The sequence below is a fragment of the Aythya ferina genome, assembly GCF_964211825.1.
Source record: "Aythya ferina genome assembly, chromosome: Z".
In the NCBI taxonomy this organism is placed as follows: Eukaryota; Metazoa; Chordata; class Aves; order Anseriformes; family Anatidae; genus Aythya; species Aythya ferina.
Window position 1 is genome coordinate 13,037,213 of NC_140299.1, and position 26,763 is coordinate 13,063,975.

Below are 26,763 nucleotides of genomic sequence, written 5' to 3' on the forward strand. Positions count from 1 at the left end.
ATTTCTTATGGGGCCTTCTTTTTGAACTATTACCTGCTTACAGTGTGATCAGATCTAAAGTTGAGTAGTCATATAAAATTCACTATACCAAAATTTCCCTTTCAGTTGCCTGAAAAAGTATCCAGATCTATTTCATGTATTCTATAACGACTGTTACAGATCTATGCTGGAGGAAACAATTCCACAATTCACAGGCATTTAAATAAGAAATCAAAGCTCATCTACTCCTTTGTGAGGCTGATAATTGCCATAACTTTTGTTGATTAGAATATTGTACTATATAGCGTGTCAAATCTTCACGTTCATTGTTTAATATAATGAACAATATGTGCTAGTGAATTATTGTTCTCTTCTACTGGCAGTGATTCTGACAATTCTACATCAGATTTTGTAGGGAAGTGTTTTAGAAGGAACCCTTTCACTTTCCCTATCTCCAGAAGTTATAAAGGTATTGAAAGATAATTCCAGGAAGATATGTATGCAAATGGTAACCTGATTTTTTTTTTTTTAACAAGATCAGGGAGTAACTAGGCATTGGCATCTGCAGAAAATGAAATTGTTTTGGGCAATTGAGTGCTAAAAGAATTTTTTTCAGTTATTCAGGAACTTAAAATCAATGATGGTGGATAGTACCATCCATACGTTATGGAAGTACAGTGCATTTAAATTATACAGTACAATTAAAGTAAGGGTAAAAGTAAGGGTAGATAGTGTACTGTTTATAAATGATTTATAACGTAAGAAAAAATAACTACATGGAAATGTTTGTGTGACAGCTAAGCTTGAATTTATTACTCAGATGGAAAGACAGTAAGAGGATCCATTGGTAGACATAGCTCCAGTCATCAGGAAATTATTGTTTCCAATCAGAAAGGAGCTTACACCTCTACAGATTGTTCTTTCCTGTTGAGTTGAACACTCAGAAGACTTGATGTTTCTTTCTACCCTCTGATATTGCTACCAGGGTATTCCCCAATGACTGATGAATGCTTATAAGTGTCTACTGTGGTTTGGACTCTTGAACTGTATAATTAGATTCATGAGAAAATCTATTCATTAGTTTCTGTCCTTATACTCTGATCCTCTGGACTCTAACTATACCTTTTTCCACTTGCTCATGTTTGCAAGCTATAGTATGTACTGCATTTGTGACAAAATTCTCAAACTATGCTGTTCCTGCTGAGGTTAAAGTTCTTTAAGTTTTGAGGTTTATTGCTGGAGAAGAAAATGTTTTGTAGCTGAAGAAGATTAAACCAGAAATTATTCTGTTCTACTTTTATAGTATTGAATACGATTTTATTTATTGTCTTTTTTTTCTCTGTTGTTTTGTATTTTTTTTACTTATTTGAAAATACTTAGTGTTCATTAAGCGCATGTTATCCACAAAAGTTAAAATTAAAACATTTAAATTATAATTTGTACATATAGGAGGGTGCTAAATGTTTATAAATGAACCTACATCACCATTATGTGCACTGAAATGTAGTTTAATCTCAGAGAGCATGATTCTTTAATGCCAGAACCCAGAGGTGTTTAGTAACATCCTCTGTAAATTCTTTCCCTAGATACATTGAGCACAGTTCCTGCACTTTCTCTTTGGAGGTGCTTTATCCCTGGTAACAGTTATGCCAAATATTTTTGGCATTCGGAATAAGTTATTTTTATGTCTTTAATGTTTCCCATACCTTTTTACTGTTGTCTGTGGTTTTCATTTGCATCTTCTGTGCCTGAGAAGTCACTGTTTCATTTTTTTTATTGTCAGTAATACATGTATAACTAACATTGATTTTTAAATGTTAAACCTTTCGTCAGTCTGCTGTGTGTGATTTCAGTCCTTCTTTTTTTCTCAGTGACATAGTATCTTAACACAAGATCATAGAAGGAGAATTAATCATACCAGTCAATACGTTTTAACACGAGTCTTAAACTGTTTTTAATCTTGTTTAGACTTCAGAGTCACAAAGTCTAATTTGCTTTAGTTTGTATGCAGTTTACAGGTAACTGCTTAAAATATTGTTCTGCAATTATCAAAACAACTACAGTTTATATGTGGACACGCAGATTATCAGATAATAATTACCTCTGAGCAATATTCTGTTTTATATCTATCTTTCTCCTTCTGACAGGTTTCAGGAGGAGAAGATGAAATTCAACAGCTACAAAAGGCTTTGCTGGATTATCTGGATGAGAACACAGAAACTGATGCATCACTAGTGGTAAATTTCAGCTTTCTGATGTATATAAAAATAATTTCAATAATATGTTGACTAAATAAAATGACTTTCAGTCATGCATCAATTAAATTGACACTTTAACATACACTGTTGTTTGTCTTTTCCAAAATATGGTTGATGCATTAGACTCAATCTCATTATAAATCTGTTAATTTCACTCTTTTATCTCTTTTTCTTTTCTGTTGTATCTCTCCAGTTTTCTCGGAAGTTTTATATAGCTCAGTGGTTCCGTGATACAACTATGGAGACAGAGAAAGCAATTAAATCACAGAAAGATGAGGATTCATCTGAAGGAACTCATCATGCAAAAGATGTTGAGACCACAGGACAAATCATGCACAGAGCAGAAAGTCGCAAAAAGTTTCTTCGCAGCATCATTAAAACTGCTCCGTTTCAGTTTAGTACATTAAAGTATGTTACACTACTGCTGATTTCTTTATTAACCTTTATTAAGGCATCTTATTTGATGCTTTTAGCTATTTTTGATAAACATGTCCTAATTATTGCATTGAATTTGTTGCAGGATGAATTCTGATACTGTGGACTATGAAGATGCATGTTTGATTGTTCGCTACTTGGCCTCTATGAGGCCGTTTGCCCAGAGCTTCGATATTTATTTGACACAGGTAAATTGTGCCAGAAGTCGTAGTACAGTGAAACAGAGTTTGTTTCTGATTCTAAACACTTTTGAGGTAGTGTGCAATACCTGCTCATTGCTGAGCACAGGTATTTGTGAGGCAATGAGGACACTATGTGTTTTCATATAAAACACATGTGTTTTCATTTCAGTACTGATGGAAAATAAGTGCTTATTTTTCTTTTTTCTTGCATGCGCTTGTAATTTTCTTTGTGTATGTATATGCAAAATGATTATATTAAATGCACACAGTAAAGGGTTAATTACTGAATGTTGAAATCTTTTCCACAGCTTTTGTAAGATGCTTGCTTATTTGGTAATGCTAACCCATGAAATGTATCTTAATTTGATTTGAAAATATATGTCAACATGGTTATTCATTTGTACAAGTGCATGTTACTCCCACTCACTTCAGAAGTTGTTTGACAGTGTGGTTTCTTTCATTTTCCTGGGAGGACTAAAACGTTGGCCTGGTGACATGTTTGAACTCCAGGAACGTGTTAGGTCGCATTACTTATACTGATCCACATACGTAGCCAGTTCTAGAGTTAGAGTGTCCAAATTCAACTGTCCTGTTAAAGGAAGCATGGCAAAAGCCTCATCTGAATGGCAAAAGTACAATTTAAAGTAAAGGGACTTGGAGTGAACATATGGACCTTGTATGAATTTGCTTGGAATAGCCTTAGAGATATAGCAAATCCTGGCAAATACCTATGCTGAAGTCATCAGTGCTGTGGAGCATCATTTATATGTGCCTCTTTACTGCCTAAGAAAATATATTCAGTTTTTAGTAGACAAATACCCTTGTTTTAGTTAAACAGTGTACATGTTGTTCTTCTGCATTTTTGCCTTTATTAAGCCCTGTTTACTACCTTCCCGAAGCAACTGAAATTTTCTTTTTGTTCTCTTACTAGATTCTGCGTGTACTTGGTGAAAATGCAATTGCTGTTCGAACAAAAGCCATGAAGTGTTTGTCTGAGGTTGTTGCTGTAGACCCCAGTATTCTTGCCAGGGTAAATAATAAAAAATAATATATCCCATCATGCATATGCATATTTTTATCATACTTAGAAGAAATACTTATTTCTTATTTTGGATTTGTGTTTTATTTGTTCTTTTCAGCTGGATATGCAACGAGGTGTTCATGGGCGGTTAATGGATAACTCTACTAGTGTACGAGAAGCAGCTGTGGAGCTGCTTGGCCGATTTGTGCTCTGTCGTCCTCAGCTTGCTGAGCAGTATTATGACATGCTGATTGAAAGAATATTGGTATGGTGACTTGTGATATTTATGATAAAGTAAATATCATTGGGAAACTTGCTTTCAGCAGAGCTTGTATGTTTAGTAATACAGAATTACAAACCCAACAGTGTATTACATCTCGTTGTTTGAGGTACATCATGCTTGTAAGACCAACCATGGAAAATGCATCACTTGTTTCCAGTTAGGCTTTTTTGCATCAGAAAGTAAACATATGCAGAAAGTTGTACTGCAACAGAACCAGGATTGTATTCCTTTTAATTCCACTGTTAAGATGCAGATTATGTGAGAAGAGGAATTCCATATCTCTGGATTTTGAGAGATAGGTTACTGAAGGCAAATTGGTAGTGTGAGACAATGAAGAAAGATTGACAGCACAGTATTCTAAAGTTTCCATTTGTAATCCAAAAGAAAAAAAAATATAAAACTACTATGTTTTTCTACGATGTGTTTTAGTTTTATAAAAGGTTTCCTGTTAGAAAGTTAGTTTTAGTAGAGTTAGAAGTTCAGGTTTTGTATAGGAAGTGTTTTTTGTCTGAATGTTCAGATAAAATACAAAGTTAATTTAACTATAAAGTAAAATTAGCTTTTAGGATCCATGTCATGTAGGTTTTTAGTCAAGTACTGCTCATTTACTGTATTTATGTAATAAAACATGTTTGTGAGGGGCTCTAGAGATAGCTGGCTCCATATGCTTACAAACATGCATGAAATAATTCATGCTGATGTTCAGATAAACAGGTTTGAATATGATCATATGATGGCTCCTCATCCATCACCTCAGACAAAGCCTAGGAAAATGGAAAAGGTTAGCTGCACAGGGCTTATCCATAAGCTTTGTCCAAAAGCTTGAAGTACTACTGTCCAGATCTATAGGGGTTTTATGTGTTCAGACAACACAGTTAAAGCATCACTACATCTAGCTTTTAAAATCATGGAGTGGAATTACACATATGCATCATCATGAGCTCCTATACTAAAGAAGGTATAAGTGAAGGAAGCATTTCAACATAAAGGGCACTCAAACAGTCCTTTAGAATTGTTGCAAATAAAGTGGTGCAAGTTATGCTGACCTTTCATATAAGTGCTCTCTAGAATATTTTAGCTGCCTTTTCTAAATGCATTCTATAAACAAAGTTGGTTGATCTTCAAATATTAGTTCATATAACACAAATTAACTCATACATCAGAATTGTTTACAAGAGTGCAATGCTTTTATCCTCACAGGATACAGGTATCAGTGTCAGAAAAAGAGTCATAAAGATACTTAGGGATATCTGCATTGAACAACCAACATTTCCCAAAATTACAGAGATGTGTGTGAAAATGATTCGAAGAGTCAATGATGAAGAAGGCATTAAGGTAGAGTAAAATGTATCCCTTGGGATTTTAGTTATCGTTGTTCTGGTGTTTCTATTTTTTTGACAAAAATAACTTAAAAAAAAATATAAATTACATTGCTTATTTGTAAAGTTTGTGATTTATATTTACTTTTAATTTCTGAGAGAGTAACTATTTTAACTTCTTACATTGCTGACTTGTTTTTCTTTCTCTCTTTGTTTTCCTCAAGTTCTTACGTATAGTTAAAAGATCAAAAAAAAAGTTATTTTCTTTTTTTTTTTCTGCTTGCAAGAAGTGCCTATAGTACTTTTCTAACAAGTGAAATAGGCATATACAAATCCCTCCTGCACACAAAATAAGCTTTAGGACAAAATTAAGTGCTTGAACTTAGTATATACCAGACATCTAAGTTCTCTGGTCTTAGGTATTTTTTTGTGTTGGTTTTTTTATTTTTTTGCATTAATTCTGAACATTTTATTAATCAGTTACTCACCCTGAAATGTTACTTACGGGGTCACATTCTGCTTTTTCTGCACTGTATGTGCAGAAGAACACAAAAGTAAAATAGGTGGGTAGTTAAGAATACATCTGTAATAATTTTGTTTCACACTTTCAGTGGGACTTGAAATCTGCAACTTTAAAGTTGCACTGTATATTTTAACCACTTGAGACATATTAATACCAAGTGGCGTTCAGAGAAGACTATTTATCAAGAAGTAGGATCTAAGGCAGATCAAAGGTGCTGCTACAAAAGGAGCTTGACCTTGTTAGCTCTTTTTCATTCGCTTTCCTTTACCACAACCTCATAAAAATGAGGTGGTGTCTAAAATGTATTTTTTTTATGCCTTCATGGACAAGGAGATGTATGCTTTTTAAGCAATGCAGAAGTAATTTGGTTCCCTTTCACTCTCTTCCACCTTTTCCACCATCAAAAACATTGAAAGGGAACCTTATTCTAAATTTGGCTAGAGAGACTTGGGTTCTCTCTCTTCCTTAGCTTGTCACAACTGTTCTGAAGACTCCAAAATAATCTACCACTGCTGCTAATTCTGCTGTAGAAATCATAATCTCGTGTTTAGTTCTTATTTTCTTAGGGTGCTATGTTTTCCGGAGGAATGCAAATTAGAACAGGAAAGTTATAACCATTTGTAAAGAAAATGGTTTCTGTAGCATCATTTCCCAGTGAAATGTTTAGAGGCTAGTATAACTCCTGTAATATTTGATCTGGGTCTGCCTCTCATAGCATTCTTTACAATAGTCTCACTTAGTTTGAACAATTCCTCATGAAATGGCATGTATCATCAGCAAATCTACTGTATGGACATATGAGAGATAACATCTATGTGCCAAGATAAGCTTATTTATTTTTGCTAATTCCTTTTTTTTACCCTTCAGAAATTAGTAAATGAAACATTCCAGAAGCTCTGGTTTACTCCAACTCCACACCATGACAAAGAAGCAATGACCAGGAAAATACTAAACATCACTGATGTGGTATGTTATACAAATTTGAATTGGGTTATATGCAGAACTTGGTTATATTTTTAGTGTCTTTGAAATATTAACTGTAGTCTTTTAAAAAGCAAAAAATACACAACTAACTTACGTATCAGATGTACGTATCTTACATATCTTTATGTATCTCCTAGCATTGGGTATGTGTGAGAATTATTCATCCGAGAAACTTTAACTCATGAAACATAAACTCATGAATATGCTGCCAATGATAACTGGGATCACCTTATATTCCAGTTGTGTAAAGTACTTCTTCAATTAAAACATACTAAGTTTCTACTATACATGATATCTCCCAGCAAATGCTAGTAGCAGCATATAGTTGCCTAGCTAAGAATCACAGAATTGTAGGGGTTGGAAGGGACCACAAGAGATAATAGGATCCAACCCCCCTGCCAAAGCAGGTCCCCTAGAACAGGTTGCCCAGGTAGGCAAGAAATGGTCTCTTAGAATAAAAATTCCTCAAACAATTGATAACATTTATTTTGAAAGATTAATAAACTTTCTTAACAAATACAGGGTCATGTCCTCACCTATAGTAAACTAATAACTGCATAATTGTATCTACGTTGTGGAAACAGTGAATTATACAGCATGTCTCAAAAATCTGTTTCCAATAAAATGCTTATACATTTGTAGTGATAATGTGTTGTGTAAAATCACTGTGCTGAGGTGTTTTAATATCAATTTAACAAAGCTGTAAAGATCAAGTAAGTCTACTTAAAATTGTGTGCATATTTATCCTGCTTTTCAATATTTTTACCAGTTAAAAATGTAGAGTGCATTTTTCCAGACTTAAGTCAGTCAATTTGACTCGAGCTTAACTCCATCCTTCTGCTAATTCTGCTTGAGAGCACCTGCAAGCTGATCTTGATACATGATGAGAGTTAAGGATTGGTTTGTTTCTATTAAAATGTGTGTGTGTGTATACACACATATATGCATTTTAATATGTGTATACACATGTTCATTTTTGATATGCTCTAACGTGTAAAAAAACGTTGTTCTACAAAACCAAAATTTGCAATGGCCAGTAAAATATGCAGACCTTGCATTTTATGGAATATATATATAGAGAGAGAGAAAGATATATAGATAGATAGATAATATATATATGTATATATATGAATAATATACATATATCAAGATACAAAATCATCTTACTGTTGCATATTTGCTGTTCTTTAAAGATGACATCTGTATTGAAGTAATATTTCTTCAGGTTCCTGTTTTAACCAGCTTATTCTCAATACTGTTTTTAGGTTGCAGCTTGTAGAGATACGGGGTATGATTGGTTTGAACAGCTTCTTCAAAATGTAAGTAACAAAATTTTAAGGTATAAAATAATCATTGTAAGAATATTAATATTTCTTTTGATACTGAAACACATTGGAGGGGTACTTCAAAAGCAATCCTTTACAATAGACAAATTCAATTAATGCCCTTTAAGCACTTGACTTTTTTTTTTAATCTTTAATGCTGCAGTTTGTCTCTGACACTAGTTTCTCTATTTCCATGTAAAAAAAAAGTTCTAGAAATATTTCACATTTTGGTTTCCAGTTTGGGAGGTTTTAGGTTTTTTGTTTGTTTGTTTGTTTTGCTTTATTTTTTAATTTCTTGGTGTCTTCAATAATGAGTGACATAACATGAAATCCACAGTTAAGGTATTTAGTTCTGTAATGAGCATCTGGTGCAATGTAGATTACTTTTTTTCAGTGATAGATACATATATTTTCACATCTAATATATCTGTTACACAGTTTGTAAAAGCAATGAGTATCTAAAGTATTCCTTACTTCTACATTATGTTTTACCCTCATTTTTCTAAGAAATTAGCTTGTTTTTTTTATATATATATATCTATTAGATTGTGGTATCTTTCTCCTTTAATGCTTGTATGCACTGATGAATTTTAAAGCAAAATTAACAAAATCATCAATAAGGAACTTAGAAGTCTCCAAACATTTTACTTTAGCCTGGAATGCCAAGAAAATAGTTAGCCAAGTATATCAGCTTAATTCTTACACTGAAAAAAATGACTATGGTTTGGGTTCAATCCATGTTAGATATTAAAGGATCTTTAGGAATACAATTTCAGTATCCAAAGTTTGATTACTAAGTTCATAAAAGTGTTTTATTTTAGACTGATTTTTTTGTTTAATGACAAAAAAAAAATCTTTTGCCTTTTCCCTGTTTTTTACCTAAGCATTTTGAAAAGTCTTCTATTAATTGCTCTTGGCAAGTATGACTAAATTAATATTATATTTCATGAAGCACAGAGTTAGCTTTCATCCCATTGAAAACATCAGTAGCACTGCTCTTGTCTATCCTTTTGTCACACTTAATTTTTCTTTAATTCTCTTGCATTTTGGTTTGATGTTTTTTTTACTTCCTTTAAATTTTTCTTTACCATGTAGCTTTTATGGAGATGTTAAAGAAATTATTTTGTAATACAAAATCCTTGTTTACTTGTAGTAATTATTATAAAACCAGTATTTATCCAACGTAAATGAATGAATGAGACTAGATAGTCCTAGTGGAGAAATCTTAACAAGTTAGAGAGTTGGGCAATCCCCAACAATAAGGAAGTTTATCAAATGTACCTGGCAAGGGGCAAACCTGAATACATGTGCAGACTGGGATAAGAGGCTGGAGAGCAGCCCTGCAGAAAGGGATCTTAGAGTCCCTGTCAACATCAAGTTAAATATGAGTTACCAGTGTGCCCTGGCAGCCAGGAGGGCCAGCCTTGCCCTGGGGTGCATCAAGCACAGCATTGCTAGCTGGCTGAGGGAAGGGATTGTCCTGCTCTGCTCTGCACTGGTGCAGCCTCGTCTCGAGTAGTGTGTGCAGTTTTGGGTGCCACGATATAAGAAGGACATAAAACTATTATTACGGGGTGTCCAAAGGAGGGCTACAAAGATGGTGAAATGCGTAGAGGGCAAGATGTATGTGGAGTGGCTGAGGCCCCTTGGTTTGTTCAGCCCCGAGCAGAGCAGGCTGAGGGGAGGCCTCATGGCGCCCTGCAGCTCCCTCACGAGGGGAGCAGAGGGGCAGGCGCTGAGCTCTGCTCTCTGGGGACAGCGACAGGACCCGAGGGAACGGCATGGAGCTGGGACAGGGGAGGGTCAGGCTGGGGCTTAGGGAAAGGCTCTGCACCCAGAGGGTGGCCGGGCACTGGGACAGGCTCCCCAGGGTGATGGGCACAGCACCAAGCCTGAGGAGTTCAAGAAGCCTTTGGATAATGCTCCCAGACATTTGGTTTGATTTTTAGGTGGTGAAGCCAGGAGGTGGACTTGTTCATCCTTGTGGGTCCCTTCTAACTAAGGAGATTCTATGATTTTATGAATGTAGCCTTTCTACTGAATCATTTTCTGTTTCATCTGCAATAGCTTTTGAAGTCAGAAGAGGATGCATCCTATAAACCTGTGAAGAAAGCCTGTACTCAGCTTGTTGACAATTTGGTTGAGCACATCCTTAAATATGAGGAATCTTTATCAGGTAATATTATTTAGAATCCAGTAGCTAATCCACTTTGCATTTTAAATGCAAATAAATGAATATTGTAAGAGCGGTTGTTAAAATTAATGTGATTTTAATTAATGTGAAATTACTGTTTGAGAATTCCTATTACAAAGCCTGTTGTAATGAATTCTTGCATACAAGTTCATTATTATACAGTGTTCAAAAGTACATAAAATTTTCCTAATTTTCTCTAGCTAACCACAATAACGAAATTACTTTTAAAATACTTTGTCAGAAGTTTTAGGTCACTAAAAACAGATACAGAAAACTTTATTTGCCTAAATGTGTTCTCCAGTTGTAATAAGAGTCATTGGCTGGACCAGTGTTCTGTATACAGTATTTAAGAAATAATAATGTCTTTGAAGCATCCCTGTTTCTTATTTCACATATTTTGTGATCATATACAAATGCATCATATACTATATAACGTAAAACACGTTATGTTTTTGTCTCTAATGCTCGTACCTAATAAGAATGTTCTATATTGACCATGAAGGATATGTCATGGAAGAGATTGTCATGGAAAAGATATTCATGTGATAGTTAGGCCATATGTTTTTAATAGATCAAGTAATACTTGGATCTCATATCATTTGTGTATTTTCTAATTTTTACAGATTCTGACAACAAAGGCGTGAATTCTGGTCGCTTGGTTGCTTGCATAACCACTTTGTTCTTGTTCAGCAAAATCAGGCCTCAGCTAATGGTCAAACATGCCATGACCATGCAGCCATACCTCACCACTAAATGTAGTGTAAGTAGAGAAAACTAGAGTATCAGCCTTATTTTTTCCCCAGATAATTAAGCATAGAAATTAATGGCTATTTTGCATGCTTAACAAAATTGAAGGTAGGAAAAGGGAAATAAAGTTGTGTTTCTGTTTCCTGAACATCCTACCTTCTGAAGGTAGTAGGTCATTTTAATGGTCTGTGTCACATCTAAGATGCTGTTCCTCACCTTCTCCTCTACATTTTACAGCCAAATGAAACTGAAATGTTTACTGCCTCTTTTTCTGTTAAAGACTGAAAACCACTTTTTCACCTGTTATAAAATCGTTTCTTAAACTTGTTTTGTTTTCCAGTCACAGTCTTAAAAGTAGTTAAGATTTAATACATGAATATTAAGCCTAAAGGCTTAATCTATGATTCCTTGAGACGTATAGCAAATATATCAGAATGAAAATGTCCTGCTCTGTTCTTTAGCATTTCACCTCTTCCTACCATCATTTCCACTTATGCAGCTCTGTTTTTTTTGTCTCTCTATAAGACAGTTTAGTTCACAAAAATGTTACAGTTATAATGGTAAACCAAACACTCCATTAAAATGTCCCTCTGCCTCTGACATATTGTGGGGCTTTCTGCCATTTTGATTAGCACAGTGGGCTCAGTGAAGTTTGCAACAAATCCCTGATCAGGCAGAAGGAGCAGGGCAGATCACGCAGCCACGGCTAAAGGAGCATGGCTGAGTAGGTGGCAGTACCCCATCATAATAGGTCAGTTGCCCACAGAAAGACAGGTTTTTGAGAGTCTTGTTAACAGATGAGCTTGTAGGTATATCCAAACATTCTCTGTGTTTAGCTTTGAATCATTCTCTAGGCACATCTACAACTGACTTTTCGAGCTGCTTCCAATCAAACAGTATAGGAAACGGGTATCCGATTATACCCCTGATTACACTTGCTACAACATCTCTTTAGCGGTTTATATACATTTTATACTTACATAGGTTGAAATGAATTGTAGAATTAGTTCACCACAGTCAGCTTGAATATGTAAATAGTTTGATAATAGCATATGAAAATTATGCTATAATGTTAAATGAGCCTGAGTTGTCCAGAAAAAAGTCATTTTTTACCAGGGTGTATATTTAATATATAAAGTATTTTCCATAGATTCCTCACTTACAACACGTATATAGTCATGATTATGCAAATTAATAATAATTTTAATTGTAATTTCTACATTAGTGGACATAATTATCTATTTTGTCTAAGCAACATTCAGCCGTAACACAACTTTGTTGCTGATACCTGTTGCCAGATGTTGTGTTCTCTAGCATGTGTCAGAAAGTGTTCTGCAAATTTGTTGTAAAGAAATAAAAAAATAAATAAAGTTGTCAAGACCAAAAGTTGGTAAGTTTTCAGGCCTGTTCATAGCTTTTATGAAAGGTGAAGTTCTGCTTCAACGGATTTTTTTTCCAGAAATTCCATAATAAACAGGAACTAGGTTTCATAAAAATTAGTAATATAATATCAAATCTAAACAATATAGCTCTAAATAATATAAATAGCATTCGAAATCTTTACTAAATACCTCAGTCATATCTTATGTAAGATCTGTGATTTTTCACTGTCAGTTCATACCAATAATACTTGTTTAATAGGTAACATAGCCAGAAATATTAAATGCTCTAAATACTTCTTTTTCAGACTCAGAATGATTTCATGGTGATCTGCAATGTTGCAAAAATCTTAGAGCTTGTAGTGCCGCTAATGGAGCACCCAAGTGAGACCTTCCTTGCCACTATTGAGGAAGACCTCATGAAACTCATCATCAAATATGGCATGACGGTAAGCTTTTAATTGCTACTATTCAGTTGTTCATTCAATTTCACATTCCAAAATGCGTGGTTTTGATTTAAAGAAGGTCTTTCTTCATTACAAAGTTGCTTATGGTGGTCATGGGACTTATGAGCCACAAAAAAGGCAATGTTCTTGGTTTACTGGAGTTTGTGTATGTTGTTGCTATATTTTAACAATTATGAGTTTGGGCAGTTTTTCAGAGCAGTCTAGGAGATAGACTGTTAGAGAGTTTGTTTTAATTCTGTATTGTTCTATAGAACCCTCAATTTTAAGTTCTAAGTATGTAATTCATTTGTTCTTTCTTGCTCCTAGGTTGTTCAGCATTGTGTGAGCTGTCTTGGGGCTGTTGTGAACAAGGTCACCCAAAACTATAAGTTCGTGTGGGCCTGTTTTAATAGATACTATGGTAAGTAAAGTCATAACGTGTAATTTTCACTTTTCAGTTTTGGCTACAACTCTTAGAAATGAACCATATTTAAACATTGTGGTTAAAACTTTTATCTTACTGTAGGTGCACTTTCGAAATTAAAAAGTCAACACCAAGAAGACCCCAACAGTACAATACTTACTGCCAATAAACCAGCACTCCTTAGATCACTTTTCACTGTTGGCGCACTGTGTCGGCATTTTGATTTTGATCAGGAAGATTTTAAGGGTAACAGTAAGGTAAAAAAAAAAAAAAACTTCTATTTACTGTCCAAGTCTTACATATATTGAATATTTGAGTTTTATTTGAAAGCACTGTACTCCTAGCTGTTCAAAGCTATATTTTTTCAAAATGTATGCAATAATGTTTTGAGGTTTGTAAGTATGTGCAAAGTCCGTGCAGGAAGACTGTTTCTCTTTTTCTTTTTAATAATTATGTTTTTGAAAGAGATAAAAACATGTTTCATATTAAGTATTATTCTTGCTTTAATTTGCTTAGGTTAACATTAAGGATAAAGTACTTGAACTGCTGATGTATTTTACAAAGCATTCAGATGAAGAAGTACAGACGAAAGCCATTATTGGCCTGGGTAAGAAATATTAATAGTTTTTATTATTTTGCTATACAAAACATCTATGCTTTCTAGCAGGAATTCATGTATTTCTATAGTGGCAAGGGAATTTGTGGAAAAACAAACTTCAATACATGTTTTATTTGAGAAATTGCTAGAGAAATGTAGTCAAAAGGATGCTAGTTGTTTACATCTGCAGCAGAATAGATGCTTTTGACAGAGAAAAGTTTTATGATTTGTGTCCAAGTCTTAAAAAGCAGCTGATTTCCAAAGTAATGGAGATGTTAGTTTTTTCCCCACAAGCAGGTATGTTGTATCTCCAAATCTTGTTTTTTCAGTGCACAAGACATGGTTAAAGAATAACTAGAAAAAGTTCTGGAAAAATCTTGAGCATTTTAAGCATAGGGCCAGATCTTCCACAGGAGAACTCTGGTAGTTTGTACCAGCTATGAGGGTTTATTTTGTACAGCTGTGTGAATTCACTAGGCTCTGAGATGATGCCATAGCCTAACTATCACTTTTTCTTTTAGTATTTTGTCTGTATTTCAATTTTAAATTCTCTGTCTGAAGGCATTAGTATGGTATCTCAGTGACTTGCAATACTGCATGGGCTGCCATTGAGTGTGGTCTTTTATCTCATTCATCCTCTGCTCCAGGACAGAAACTGTACTTGTGAGAGAACCTTGTTTGGGTAGATAGACCTTGGTTTCTGGAAGAGTTCAGTTCATGATTAAGGCTTAGTCTAAAGAAAGTTCTCTCTCATGCATGTGAGTTTGCTGTCACCTAACTGTGAGCTATAGTTTCACTATGGTCAATGATTTGCCTCCTTATGCTTCTGTGTTGACGGCTTTTTCGATGGCTAGGAAGGACTGTGAGGATAGGGACCAAGACTTGATCTGATATTCTGTGAGAAACCGTTCCAGACAGCTGAGCAGGATTAATGACTTTGGAGTTGCCTCAGTTGCAGAAGTAAGGATACAGTGTTCTGGATTACCTGGAGTTCTGGGCACTGCATCAAGGGCACACTTCCATAGTTCAGTCCAATTTAATTGTCTTCTTCTGGATATTCCTTGTAGGACAGGGGCTGCCATGCTAACCATACACAATTGCTTTACTCATGGATGCTGACAACATTGCATTAGCCAAAAATGTTGCTAAATTGCAGACTGAAGTGTAATCAATTCAGAGAAGGGGTATAAGTGTGGGTGGCTATCAGTAGGCTTTTTCAGACCTTTTTCTCTCTGCCTTTAAGTACCTCAGTCTTCTTTTTAATTAAACCTCAAACAACTGTTTTAAGTGACTTACTGATCTCACCTACATCCTGGTTCCGTTTTGGGGTTAGCTGTTGTATGCATGGAGATGTAGACAGTGGAAAAGTTCTACCTTATATCCTGGTAATCGAGTCAAGTTGTCAAATCACTCAACATGTGTGTGCAATAAGAGGAAAAAGAGTAGCAAGCTATTGCAACATTTATACACAGTAAATGTGTCACGTGAAGAATGCGTACTTTTCTATCAGTAATTATTAGTGTGTCCTTTCGGTAATGACAGTTAACGGTTTTAGTCTTTGCTTTGGGATGTGTCACCCCTGTTGAGGGATTAAGTTTAATCATAAGTCTTTTGGGGCCTGTTTATAGTTCTTTTCCCAATGTGTACTTGCAAGGCAGGTCAAGTATATGAAATTTAGGTAGTGAATTTAGCTAAATCTAAGTTTCTAACAGGTAGTGTCTTATTAATGCCAATTTCAGTGCTGACTCTTAACAGAGAGAAGTATGAAGAGAATTAGTGTGACTGCAGCTCCAAGATGTGAAGTCAGTCCTTAAATGAACACAGCAGATGCTTTTTTTTTTTTTTTTTTTTAATCTCCTGTGGGAGATTCTTATGCCAAATAAGATTTCTCCCTGCTTACTGGAGATGGAATATAAGAATTTCCCTGCAAATCCTGGTATATGAATTACAAACTCATATAAGCAAGTGAATGAAGAACGGATTATGGGTCATTCCACATACATGCACATGCTTTTGTGGGTTTTTTTTGTTTGTTTGTTTGTTTGTTTTTGTTTTTTTTTTTCCAAATTAACCTTAAAAATAGATTTAACTTGCTCAGAGGTGGTCAAGTTATAAACATCATTATACATTTGTACAGAGTACACAATTATACTGTGTAATTCAGAGACCATCATCATTCCTTTTTTTTTTTCCTCTTTCTCCTTCACATCCCCTACCTTCTGTCCATTCCTTGTTTTTAGACTGAAATGAGGTCAGTCACACTCAAGTCTTGCCTTGAACTCAGACATTGCCTACGCTGTATTCTCTGCACAGGGCCATTTTTAAAAATCTGGCTTATTATACCCTTTGTTACAGCTATTTTTATACATTGTGTATTTTTTTCTCACATTTTTTTTTTCCATTTGTCTTTATATGTTTTCCATTTGTTCATTCAAAATATTATTTTCTTGTGGACATAAAAAAGATATTTAATGGCTCCTTTATTTAGAACAGTCAAAAAACAAACTGACTAGTAAAATTTGTAAATAAATTTTGTAAATAAAATAAATTAGTAAAAATGACTAGTTTAAATTGGGAAATATTTCTGTTACTGTTTTTTGTGATACAGCAAGAAAGTTTGTTAGCAGCAGTCCATAGAATCACAAAATGGTTTGGGTTGGAAGGAACCTTAAAGACCACCCAGTTCCAACCCCCTGCCATGGGCAGGGACACCTCCCACTGGCTCAAAGCCCCATCCAACCTGGCCTTGAGCACTGCTTCACAGCTTCTCTGGGCAACTTGTCCCAGTGCCTCACCTCCCTCATAAGTAAAAAAAATTCTTTCTTATATCTGATCTAAACTTACCCTCTTTTAATTTAAAGCCATAACTGTTTGTCCTGTCACTGTGCTCCACGATGAAGAGTCCACCCCCAGGCTTTCTGTAGGTCCCCTGTGCATCTACAGTCATGATCTAAAATGGTATACATCGTCACTAATTTAGATTACAGTTTTAATGAAATAAAGACTTCTCTGAGTAAGAATAACCAGTTCTTTGTCAAGGGTAAAGCTGCAGCTAAAACCAGTTTTATAGTATGTATCTTATACCAGATGTAGTTTTGGGAGTACATCAGATAGTTTTCAAGAGACCTTAATAGGTGTATGAGTGATGACAGCAGGAAGTATAAATTTTATTTTACTGTGTTCACTATGTTATTTTCAACAAACTTATTTAAGTTTGTTAAAAATAATGTTGTTTTTTTTTTTTTTAAACAAACTTATTTATTTATTTATTTAAATTCTTGTGATATTTACGAATTTTTTCCGCATCTGATTTGGCTTTGTATGAATAACTCTTAACAGTTTTGGCACAATGTTTTTATCTAAATGTAACAAGAACAACAGGTTATTTTTAGTAATTTTCCTCACTTTATCTTCTAATCCTAATCATTCAGATACAGGCCAGTACACTAGTTGTGCTTCCAGACCTGTATAACTCCTCCTCCAGGAGCTGTCCTGGGTCAGCACCTTGTCTTATCAAGAGTATTGCTGTTGCAGCTGATAGAACTCCTTACAGGTTTTGGATGGTGTCCATATGAGAAAATAATTCTGTTTGGACTAGAAAAAGCTATGTTGCTGTAGGAATCGGAAGGCTATAAGTTTAATACCTGTATTTTGAAGCAAACTTAAACAGAAATACAATTTCTAGATGATGATAATGTGAAATATTTCCTCTTTTTTTCCCCCTTAGGATTTGCATTTATACAACACCCAAGCTTAATGTTTGAACAGGAAGTAAAGACCCTGTACAACAGCATTCTTTCAGATAAGAACTGTTCAGTAAACTTAAAAATCCAGGTGTTAAAAAACCTCCAGACCTACTTGCAGGAGGAGGATACGCGTATGCAGCAGGCAGACAGAGACTGTAAGTGTTGAGTTCTTCGTGCTTATGAGGCATGCAAAATCTAACTTTCTTGCATACAATTACCATACATGTGAACAGAGTCACTCAAGATAGTTATCTATGTATAATATTGTATACAAAGTATCCTGGAAGAATTTTCAAAACTCCTGTGCATAAATAAATTAAAGTAAAATGAAATTGACATGTAGTTTATTATTAACATTCAAGATGTGTAAATCCTGGAATATGTCATTGCTGTAATGATGATAGTAATACTTTTCATGAAAATCTCTAGGGTGAATTTTCAGATACAAAATAACAAGTAGTACGGATTTTTTTTAAATGAAAAACTTTTTAAGGAACAAGAGTTTAATTTAGCTTGTATCTCTCCAGTTTTCTTGAATAATATTTACCATCAGATTGTTACACTTTTCATGAGATCATAAAACCCATTCTAAGACAGCTGAAATGTGTACAGATAGTAAAGCTTTAAGATCAGTATGTATCAATTAATGGCAAAGTAAATGATTATACTGTGGTGAGTGTGCTATTGCTTTTGTCTGTTTTACAGGGAAAAAAGTAGCAAAACAGGAAGACCTGAAAGAAATGGGTGATATTTCCTCAGGGATGAGTAGTTCCATCATGCAGCTGTATCTCAAACAGGTCCTTGAGGCTTTCTTTCATACCCAGTCCAATGTACGCCACTTTGCTCTAAATGTCATTGCACTGACATTAAACCAGGGTCTCATCCATCCTGTTCAGGTATGGCAGGCCTCTCTGATGGGAAGGGAGGGTTGTTATTTTCAGAGATTTTTATGCTTGCTAGATAAGTTTCCAGTTTTTCTCTTCCTATTCTGTTAAAGTAAGTTCTTATTGTGGCAAGGGGCCTTTACAGAAAGCATACTTTGAAATATGTTCTATGTTGATTAGCCAGTGAGATTCCAAGCATCATATTTTCTTGTCTTTGGATCAAGCTGCAGAAATCCAGACAGCGCCTCAGTGCCTATAGAGTACTTATAAGTACACATATTACTATTCTGTTAAAAGAATAAATTTCAGGTGTATGCCAGGCCTTTTTCTTCCTTTGATTCTGCATACTGGAAATTGTGTCATCTTGCCTCCACCTCAATACCCGTATCCGCCAGCATCAGAACTGTCTCCAGACATCATCTCCATTACTCTTACATAATATTTTCTATAATTATTTTTAATGCTGCAGCCATCATGCATGTTCAGTCATAAGTGGTTTTTTTAATGTTATTTTTTAGAGTTTGAGAGAAATTGGAATACTGCCTCAAACCTTGCACAACTGCTATTATTATTTATAGTGCTGTCTCTCTTGTATTTGCTTGTAAGAAGTAGTGAGGTGATCAAATTGCACAGCTTCCTATTTTAGTTTCTGCAGTAGTCAGAATACAAGAACAGTGTGATGGAAGAATAAACGCTGAGAAAGAGGTAGTAGTACAATGACTCTGAATAATCATTTCGTTTGTTTTTCAAGTGTGTGCCATACTTAATTGCTATGGGCACAGATCCAGAGCCCTCTATGCGAAACAAAGCCGACCAGCAGTTGGTGGAAATAGACAAAAAATATGCCGGGTTCATTCATGTAAGTAATTCTAATTTAAAATTCTACAGAATTTAAAATTCTACAGAATACCATTTGTTGATGGTTTAACACTTGAATATGCCTCAGGTGCAGAAAAAGAATATAATGTAACAAATAAGCAATAGCGATAAGCAGTTATAAAGAAGATTCCAACTCTTTCCCCTACTCACAGGTTTCTCTTATTAGAAACATAAAGGATGTAATAGTATATAATCATTTGAAGCATCTCTTCTAGTCTAAAATTTTCTTTAATTTATAAGTCACAATGTTATCCACATTGGATAGTACATACGAGTATTTATTTAGTAAAAGATAAGGACATCTGTTTCATGTTCAGCAGCTGCTTACCTTTATCAGCAGATTAAGGAAGAGAACTCCTTGTTCACAGTAGGGATCCTTAGTGTACATGCATTAGAATTTTAGGATGTTGAGCCTTTATGAATTGTAATCTGAACAGAAGGAGCATAGGAAGGCGTTTAGAACTGGGGGATCTTGCTAAAGGAAAATATGAAAGTTAAGTGAGGACTTGGGGAGTTATGGCCTAGTGCCATTAGTTCTGCTTAAGAAGTGAAACTGCAGAATGCTTACCTTACTTCGGAAGATCCCATTCTTGGTTCAGTGTATGTACTAATTATGGAAGTTCCCAAATCTGCTTGTATTCCACTGAGATGGGGACATTGTACTGTTCATGGTATACAAGCACATACCTAATTCAATAGGTGAAGACTAGCAGAGGAGATGTGTTCTGCAGGCAGCTCAGATTTGAGACAATGTATACATGAGAAGGTAACTAGGATGAAAAGAAGCAGAGATGTTATGTGGGTAGTTGGATATGCAGTCTACCTAAAAACTCAGTCTGTTCTGAAACTAGAACAGCAGCCTTGAACCAAGTAAAATCAGATGAAAATTCTATCGTATATGCAAAAAACACCTTATTTTCTTTCAGTTCATTTGCACTAATATGAACTCGGTATTGGTTTCACTACAGCCATATGTAGTTGGTAAAAGATTCTCTTCATGTATGAACATTTCAGTATTTTTGAAAGTAATTTATATAGGAATAACCGGCTGCAGTTGGGAAACAGACTAGCTGTATGGTTCTGACATAGAATGAATGGTGAAAGATTGCAAGACATTTTGATCTCTTCTACAAATGCTGATTTAGTGTTTGCCGGCTCAAAAGGGAGTACCATTGTAGTGCACGTTGGAATGATAAACTTAGACGAGCACCACTTACAAGGAAATAAGCTAGGAGATGTGTTACTGGTTGCTGTTAACAGGCATTTATTTTATTGCCCTCTGCAAAAAAAATTGTTTGTACATTTCAGTTTTACTGCTTGAAAGCAATTGTTTAAATAAAATAAATACTTTTCCATTTCAGATGAAAGCAGTGGCTGGTATGAAGATGTCTTACCAGGTACAACAGGCAATCAATACCTGTCCAAAGGATCCTGTAAGAGGTTTTAGACATGATGAATCATCCAGTGCATTGTGTTCACACCTCTACTCAATGATTCGGGGGAACCGTCAACACAGACGAGCATTTTTAATTTCTTTACTCAACCTCTTTGATGATACCGCAGTAAGCATCAACTTTCCTTCACCTAAAAAAAAAAAAAAAAAAAACAAATACAGAATTACAAGCCTTAATTCTCTTTTCACAGTGTATTTTCATTATATAATTTTTGATAACAGTATTTCCTTACTGTGTTTTGATTTGCTTTGTAATATGTGCTATTTACCTATATAGTAGAACACATTTGTTACTGTTGCATCATTCTATATCTTTCTATACCCAGTTTGGATTGATCAAAAATTATGTATCTTCAGGTATGGCTAAATCTTGGAAGTGGTCTTTAGAGTGCTGTGAGGTATATCTAGAATAAAATTGGTGATAATGTTTTTTGCTCCAGACTGTTAAGAACACAGGAGAAGTGTATAAATCTAATGTATTTATATTTATAATCTAATGTATGTATATTTATATGTACACTTACATAATTTTTTCTTTAATTCCAGAAAACAGAGGTGAATATGCTCTTGTACATAGCAGACAATCTAGCCTGTTTTCCTTATCAAACACAAGAAGAGCCACTGTTTATAATGCATCATATAGATATTACACTATCAGTTTCTGGTAGCAACCTACTACAGTCATTTAAAGAGGTATGTGCCTTTACATTTTAATATATTTGTTGCAGTGGCAACATAAGCTTTTCTATGCTCTGGTCAATTTCTCAATGACAGCAGTACTATTATTATGACATAGACAAGCAGCATTACTTTGTAACTAGTAGTTAAAAAACAAACAACACTTTTCTGTTCTGGCCTGGATCTGGAAGATGTTAATTAAAAACATTCCTTACATTGCTGCTTACGTTATTAACAAAGAATGCAGAATTTTACGATACTAACGCTAAAAAACCATCATTCCTTAGTATTGCTGAATAATAAAAAAAAAAATCCTGAACCCAGAAATACACGAACCTGGAATCATCATTAAATACTTATTTATTGTGGTTGTTTTAATAATAATCCAGTTTGCTGTTTAACTTCTTCTGTTGTCAAGTAGCTGCTGGCATTTTCATGTGTGTCACCTTTACATTGTTTACTTCAAGACAAGTGTATATATTTGATTTCATAAGGTGGTATATAAGAGCCCCATTCATGCTGTAGTATCTGTTGTTACGGCAATGCATAACACTTTAAAAAGAAGGCCTCTATTTCTCAGAGACTTCAGCATCTCTACTTCCTTGTCAACATTTACTGTTAAAGGTTAAAGCTGTTAGGAAGCAAATCCACTTCAAGAATTTGCAGTCTGATTACTAAGTACAAGTTGGTGTTGATGCCTGCAAAGTACACTGCTTTGAGTTCTCATCCCCAACAAAGCTGATTTTTAATCTGCTAGAAAAAGACAGTACATTCTTCAGATTGGGCACCATTGTGTAGCACCCTACATAGTGAGGATGAGATCCTGACTGGGACATCTTAAAGTTCTGTGTTATGGAAGATCATTGTAGATGCAGTGATAATACAAGTGTGAAATTCTGCAGCTCTATAAGTAGTGGAACTGATTATTAGTAACTCTGTGTATGTGTTTGGAGTCTTCCTGGTCAGCAGTAGGTAATATCACAGAATTTTAGCAGAGGTGAAAAAACAGCTTGGACTAGTCTGTACCAAAATACATATGTAATGCACACAAATGATATCCAGGTGGCAGAAAATGGAATTTTCATACCAATTGATTATAATGGCAAAGTAGAGAGCCTTCAAAGGCCTTTTTCTGGCACTAACAAACTTGAGTAGTCTTTTAAGACTGCTGTGGAGTGCTTGTTGCTTCACTTACTTCTGTTTTACCCACTTTGCAAAAAATGTGGTCTTTGTATGAGCTTTTTTATGGAGGAGGTATGGGGGGAATTGAGCACCTTTTTGCCATAAATAATTCCAATCTTAGAATATTTAGTTATGAATTAATAATAATGTTCATGGAATTCTTGCTGATTTCAGCCAATGATGATTTTGGAAAGGTGTTTTAGAAATATGCACGATGCTATTTTACGCTAATTTTGGAATGTGTATTAATTTCTCTCTCTCACAGTCTATGGTGAAAGACAAAAAGAAGGAAAGAAAGCCTTTATCAGATGAGGAGACTGAGAGTGACAGTAACAGTGGTAGTGAGAGTGAAAGTGAAGAGGAAGCTTCTAAACCTCGGAGGTTACGGAAAAGAGTAGATTCTGATTCAGATTCTGATGAAGAAAATGATATAAATGCTGTGATGAAATGTTTACCGGAAAATTCAGCTCCTTTAATTGAATTTGCAAATGTCTCCCAAGGCATATTACTACTTTTGATGCTGAAACAGCATTTAAAGAACCTCTGTGGATTCTCTGACAGGTAAAGATACTTATAGTCTTATCTTGTCATCTCATGAGTTCATTGTAAGGATTAAGTTTGGCCATGTTTTGTTTTGCTTTAATGATTGTAACTAGTTGTTTTAAACAACATATTTGTATAACAGAAAAAACATAAATGAAAGATGTTAAATGCAATGAAACAAACTTTGAGTTAGAAAAAGCAGTGATTTTCTTATCAGGATGTCTATTGTATATGAAATGATGAAAATACGACTGCTTATATTGAATATTTTAAAAGCTTTTCCTTGAAATGGTGATTATTTCAGTGAAATCCTTGAACAAGCTCTTCTCTCTTGTTTTGCATAAACAGTAAAATTCAGAAATATTCTCCATCTGAATCTGCAAAAGTTTATGATAAAACTATAAACAGGAAGACAGGAGTGCATTTCCATCCAAAACAAACTCTGGATTTTCTGCGGAGCGATATGGCTAATTCCAAGATCACTGAAGAAGTGAAGAGGAGTATAGTAAAACAGTACTTAGATGTAAGTAAAATTGCTGCAGCATATCTAAAACTCTTCTAAAAATTAACACAAGACAAACTTGAAAGCAGATGCTCAACAAATCAAATGAGGATTTCAAAATGCTGTGTTCCTGGTATTCAATATTTTGATAATTCACAACTTCCTTTTGGGATATCTAGCAGGATTATCTTTCAAAGTCTTGTAATAAATGTAAACACAACAAAAATAATTTCAAGTAAAGGATATTCATCTTTACAAAATATTTTCTAATTTTTGGCATCCATTCTGTATACCTTTCCTTCATAATTTGTTCCCTTTAATCCTGCCTACTTCCATCAGAGGGCCATAGACTAGATCTACTGGATTTAGTTTTTCTTTTTATTCTTTTTTACTTTTTTTTTGGCAATTCTTTAAAAAAAAAAACTGGAGAAAACTTTCAAACTATGGAATAGAGAAAGCTTTAGAAATATAGTAGAAAATGAGAGGAAAGTACGTAGAACAAGATATGTGAATTGTTCGAGTTGTCTGCCATTCATTTTACTGTGTTTCTTTACCTTTCGTTTTTTATTATTATAGTGTCATATAAATGTTTATTTTGAAAGTTACAATATGGACTGATCTGTTTTGTGATTTGTTCTTTTTTTTTTTTTTTTTGGTTTGGTTTGGTTTTTTAGTTCAAGCTCCTTATGGAACATTTGGATCCTGATGAAGAAGAAGAAGATGGAGAGGTGTCAGCTAGCACAAATGCTCGGAACAAAGCAATTACCTCGCTGCTTGGAGGAGGCAGCCCTAAAAACAATGCAGCTGAGACAGAGGACGATGAAAGTGATGGGGAGGATAGAGGAGGAGGCACTTCAGGGGTGAGGCGGAGGAGGAGTCAACGTATTTCGCAGCGTATTACGTAAAATGATTTTTATGTGCTTATAAATGTCAGTCTATTATATTAAATGTACACCAAGTAATGTAATCCACATGAAAGAAAGCATTTTGTAGATAGAGATTCTCTACTTAACCGTTTATACAACTTTTGTAGAAAGTTTAACAGAAAAGACAATAAAAAAAAAAAAAACAAACTAGAAAATGAGATTTATCCAGTATAAAAAGTTATTAATTTTCCTTTGGAATGTACTGTGTGTTATCCTTTTTATTGTTGCCAAGTTTTTATGTAGCTTTATGATTCATGTGTATATATAATTTTATATATCAATAAGAGATAAAGACACGGGTACAAATTAAGAGTATGTGGTTTTACAAGGATATGTTAACCCCTTGGCGCTGGCGGTCGCGGTGCGTCTCATTGCCGGCAATGGAATGTGTGCCGGGAAATCCCAACTCCCGGCGTCAAGGGATTAAAAGCAATAAAAGCAATAATTTCACTAAAGTTCTTTTGTGTAACACTTGGTCTTTTTTCCCCCCAATGTTTTAGTCATTGAGAAGGTCAAAACGAAATTCAGACTCTACGGAGTTGGCTTCACAGATGAATGAAAGTGTTGATGTCATGGATGTCATCGCTATTTGCTGTCCAAAGTACAAAGACCGACCACAAATTGCAAGAGTAGTACAGAAAACCAGCAATGGCTTCAGTGTTCAGTGGATGGCAGGCTCCTACAGTGGCTCCTGGACTGAGGCTAAGCGCCGTGATGGCCGCAAACTGGTGCCTTGGGTAGACACTATTAAAGAGTCAGACATTATTTACAAAAAAATTGCTCTAACGAGTGCTAATAAGCTGACTAATAAAGTTGTTCAGACTTTACGATCGCTGTATGCCGCCAAGGATGGAACTTCCAGCTAATGAATTTGTACATGCAGCCAAATTTACAGGAATTGAAATAACAGAAAAACTTGAAATATCAACTTTCTGGCAAAAAAAAAAAAAAATCAGTTAAATGAAGAGTAAGAATGGAACCTGGGACGCAGGAAAAAAGAAGGAAATGTTTGGTAAACATTTTTGTGGGAGCTTCCTTCGCTGTTGTGCAGCAGAAACTTCTCAGTTCATTTTTACTCCCACTGTATTATAGTTTAACAAAAATTGTTTATATCTTGAAAAAAACTTTCTGTTTAAAAAAAATAAACAAGTGAATGTTGGAAATTAGTCTGTTAATGTTCTTAATAAAGTGTTCTTGGAGTTTAACCTAGCAGCGGATGGCTTTCTTTAGCTTAGCCCAGTTTCCAGGGAAGCATTGTTTTTTCCAGGCTGTAAAATGGCAGAATCTCCTGGATATATAATTTATTCTGTTGAAGAAAAAAGAGGAAAAAAAAAAGAAAAAAAAAAAAGCATGCAGTATCTATGACCTATCTGCAGGAGGAGTTTTTGTAAATGTAGATTTTGATGTATTAGGTCACCCTGAAATAATACAAGAAAAGGGATCCCCAGCAAATCTGGTGGAACAAATACTGCAATAAATTTTTTTACTTCTCTTTGTTACTTGTCTGTTTCCATTTGAATTTCTTATTGTAAAGATCTGTTTAAATCCATTTATATTATTTTGCAGTCTTTTATGTAAAATTTACTATATCAGTGGTTTTCAAAACAAGACATAAGATATTGTTTATACAGTTTGTATAGGCTGACTTCTGAATAATTGGTATCTTTTTATTTTTATCCCTTAAAGGGTGTAAACACAAGTTAACTCCAGGGTTTTATTGTATCCTGCAATATTTAGTATTAACTATATGATTTAGCACTGTGCCAAACACATTTTCAAGAGTACATTTTGATATAAAAAGAAACTATAGTTTATTCCTTGTATGCTTCAATTTCTTTCTAATGCTGTCCAAATGGTAATTTATGATAGTTTA

At 34.7% G+C, this 26,763-nt stretch overlaps 1 protein-coding gene across 8 annotated transcripts in view; it reads left to right on the top strand.

Annotated features, from left to right (window-relative positions):
* Window positions 1-26,389, top strand: part of NIPBL (NIPBL cohesin loading factor) — a 162,699-nt gene extending 136,310 nt beyond the window's left edge. For 7 of the 8 annotated variants that reach the window (XM_084505082.1, XM_084505087.1, XM_084505088.1 and 4 more), the window contains 23 exons: window positions 2,127-2,216; window positions 2,431-2,645; window positions 2,758-2,860; window positions 3,786-3,884; window positions 3,994-4,140; window positions 5,359-5,493; window positions 6,868-6,966; window positions 8,250-8,303; window positions 10,377-10,485; window positions 11,127-11,263; window positions 12,938-13,078; window positions 13,403-13,496; window positions 13,602-13,756; window positions 14,016-14,106; window positions 17,825-17,998; window positions 18,549-18,739; window positions 19,479-19,586; window positions 20,968-21,168; window positions 21,606-21,752; window positions 23,185-23,480; window positions 23,811-23,985; window positions 24,639-24,824; window positions 25,391-26,389. In XM_084505082.1, the coding sequence (XP_084361208.1) occupies window positions 2,127-2,216; window positions 2,431-2,645; window positions 2,758-2,860; window positions 3,786-3,884; window positions 3,994-4,140; window positions 5,359-5,493; window positions 6,868-6,966; window positions 8,250-8,303; window positions 10,377-10,485; window positions 11,127-11,263; window positions 12,938-13,078; window positions 13,403-13,496; window positions 13,602-13,756; window positions 14,016-14,106; window positions 17,825-17,998; window positions 18,549-18,739; window positions 19,479-19,586; window positions 20,968-21,168; window positions 21,606-21,752; window positions 23,185-23,480; window positions 23,811-23,985; window positions 24,639-24,824; window positions 25,391-25,756 (3,513 nt within the window). In that variant the 3' untranslated portion in view covers window positions 25,757-26,389. Of the gene's footprint in view, window positions 1-2,126; window positions 2,217-2,430; window positions 2,646-2,757; window positions 2,861-3,785; window positions 3,885-3,993; window positions 4,141-5,358; window positions 5,494-6,867; window positions 6,967-8,249; window positions 8,304-10,376; window positions 10,486-11,126; window positions 11,264-12,937; window positions 13,079-13,402; window positions 13,497-13,601; window positions 13,757-14,015; window positions 14,107-17,824; window positions 17,999-18,548; window positions 18,740-19,478; window positions 19,587-20,967; window positions 21,169-21,605; window positions 21,753-23,184; window positions 23,481-23,810; window positions 23,986-24,638; window positions 24,866-25,390 lie in introns of all 8 variants that reach the window. The other variant, XM_084505084.1, reaches the window with a different exon arrangement.
* Window positions 26,390-26,763: the final 374 nt, after the last annotated feature.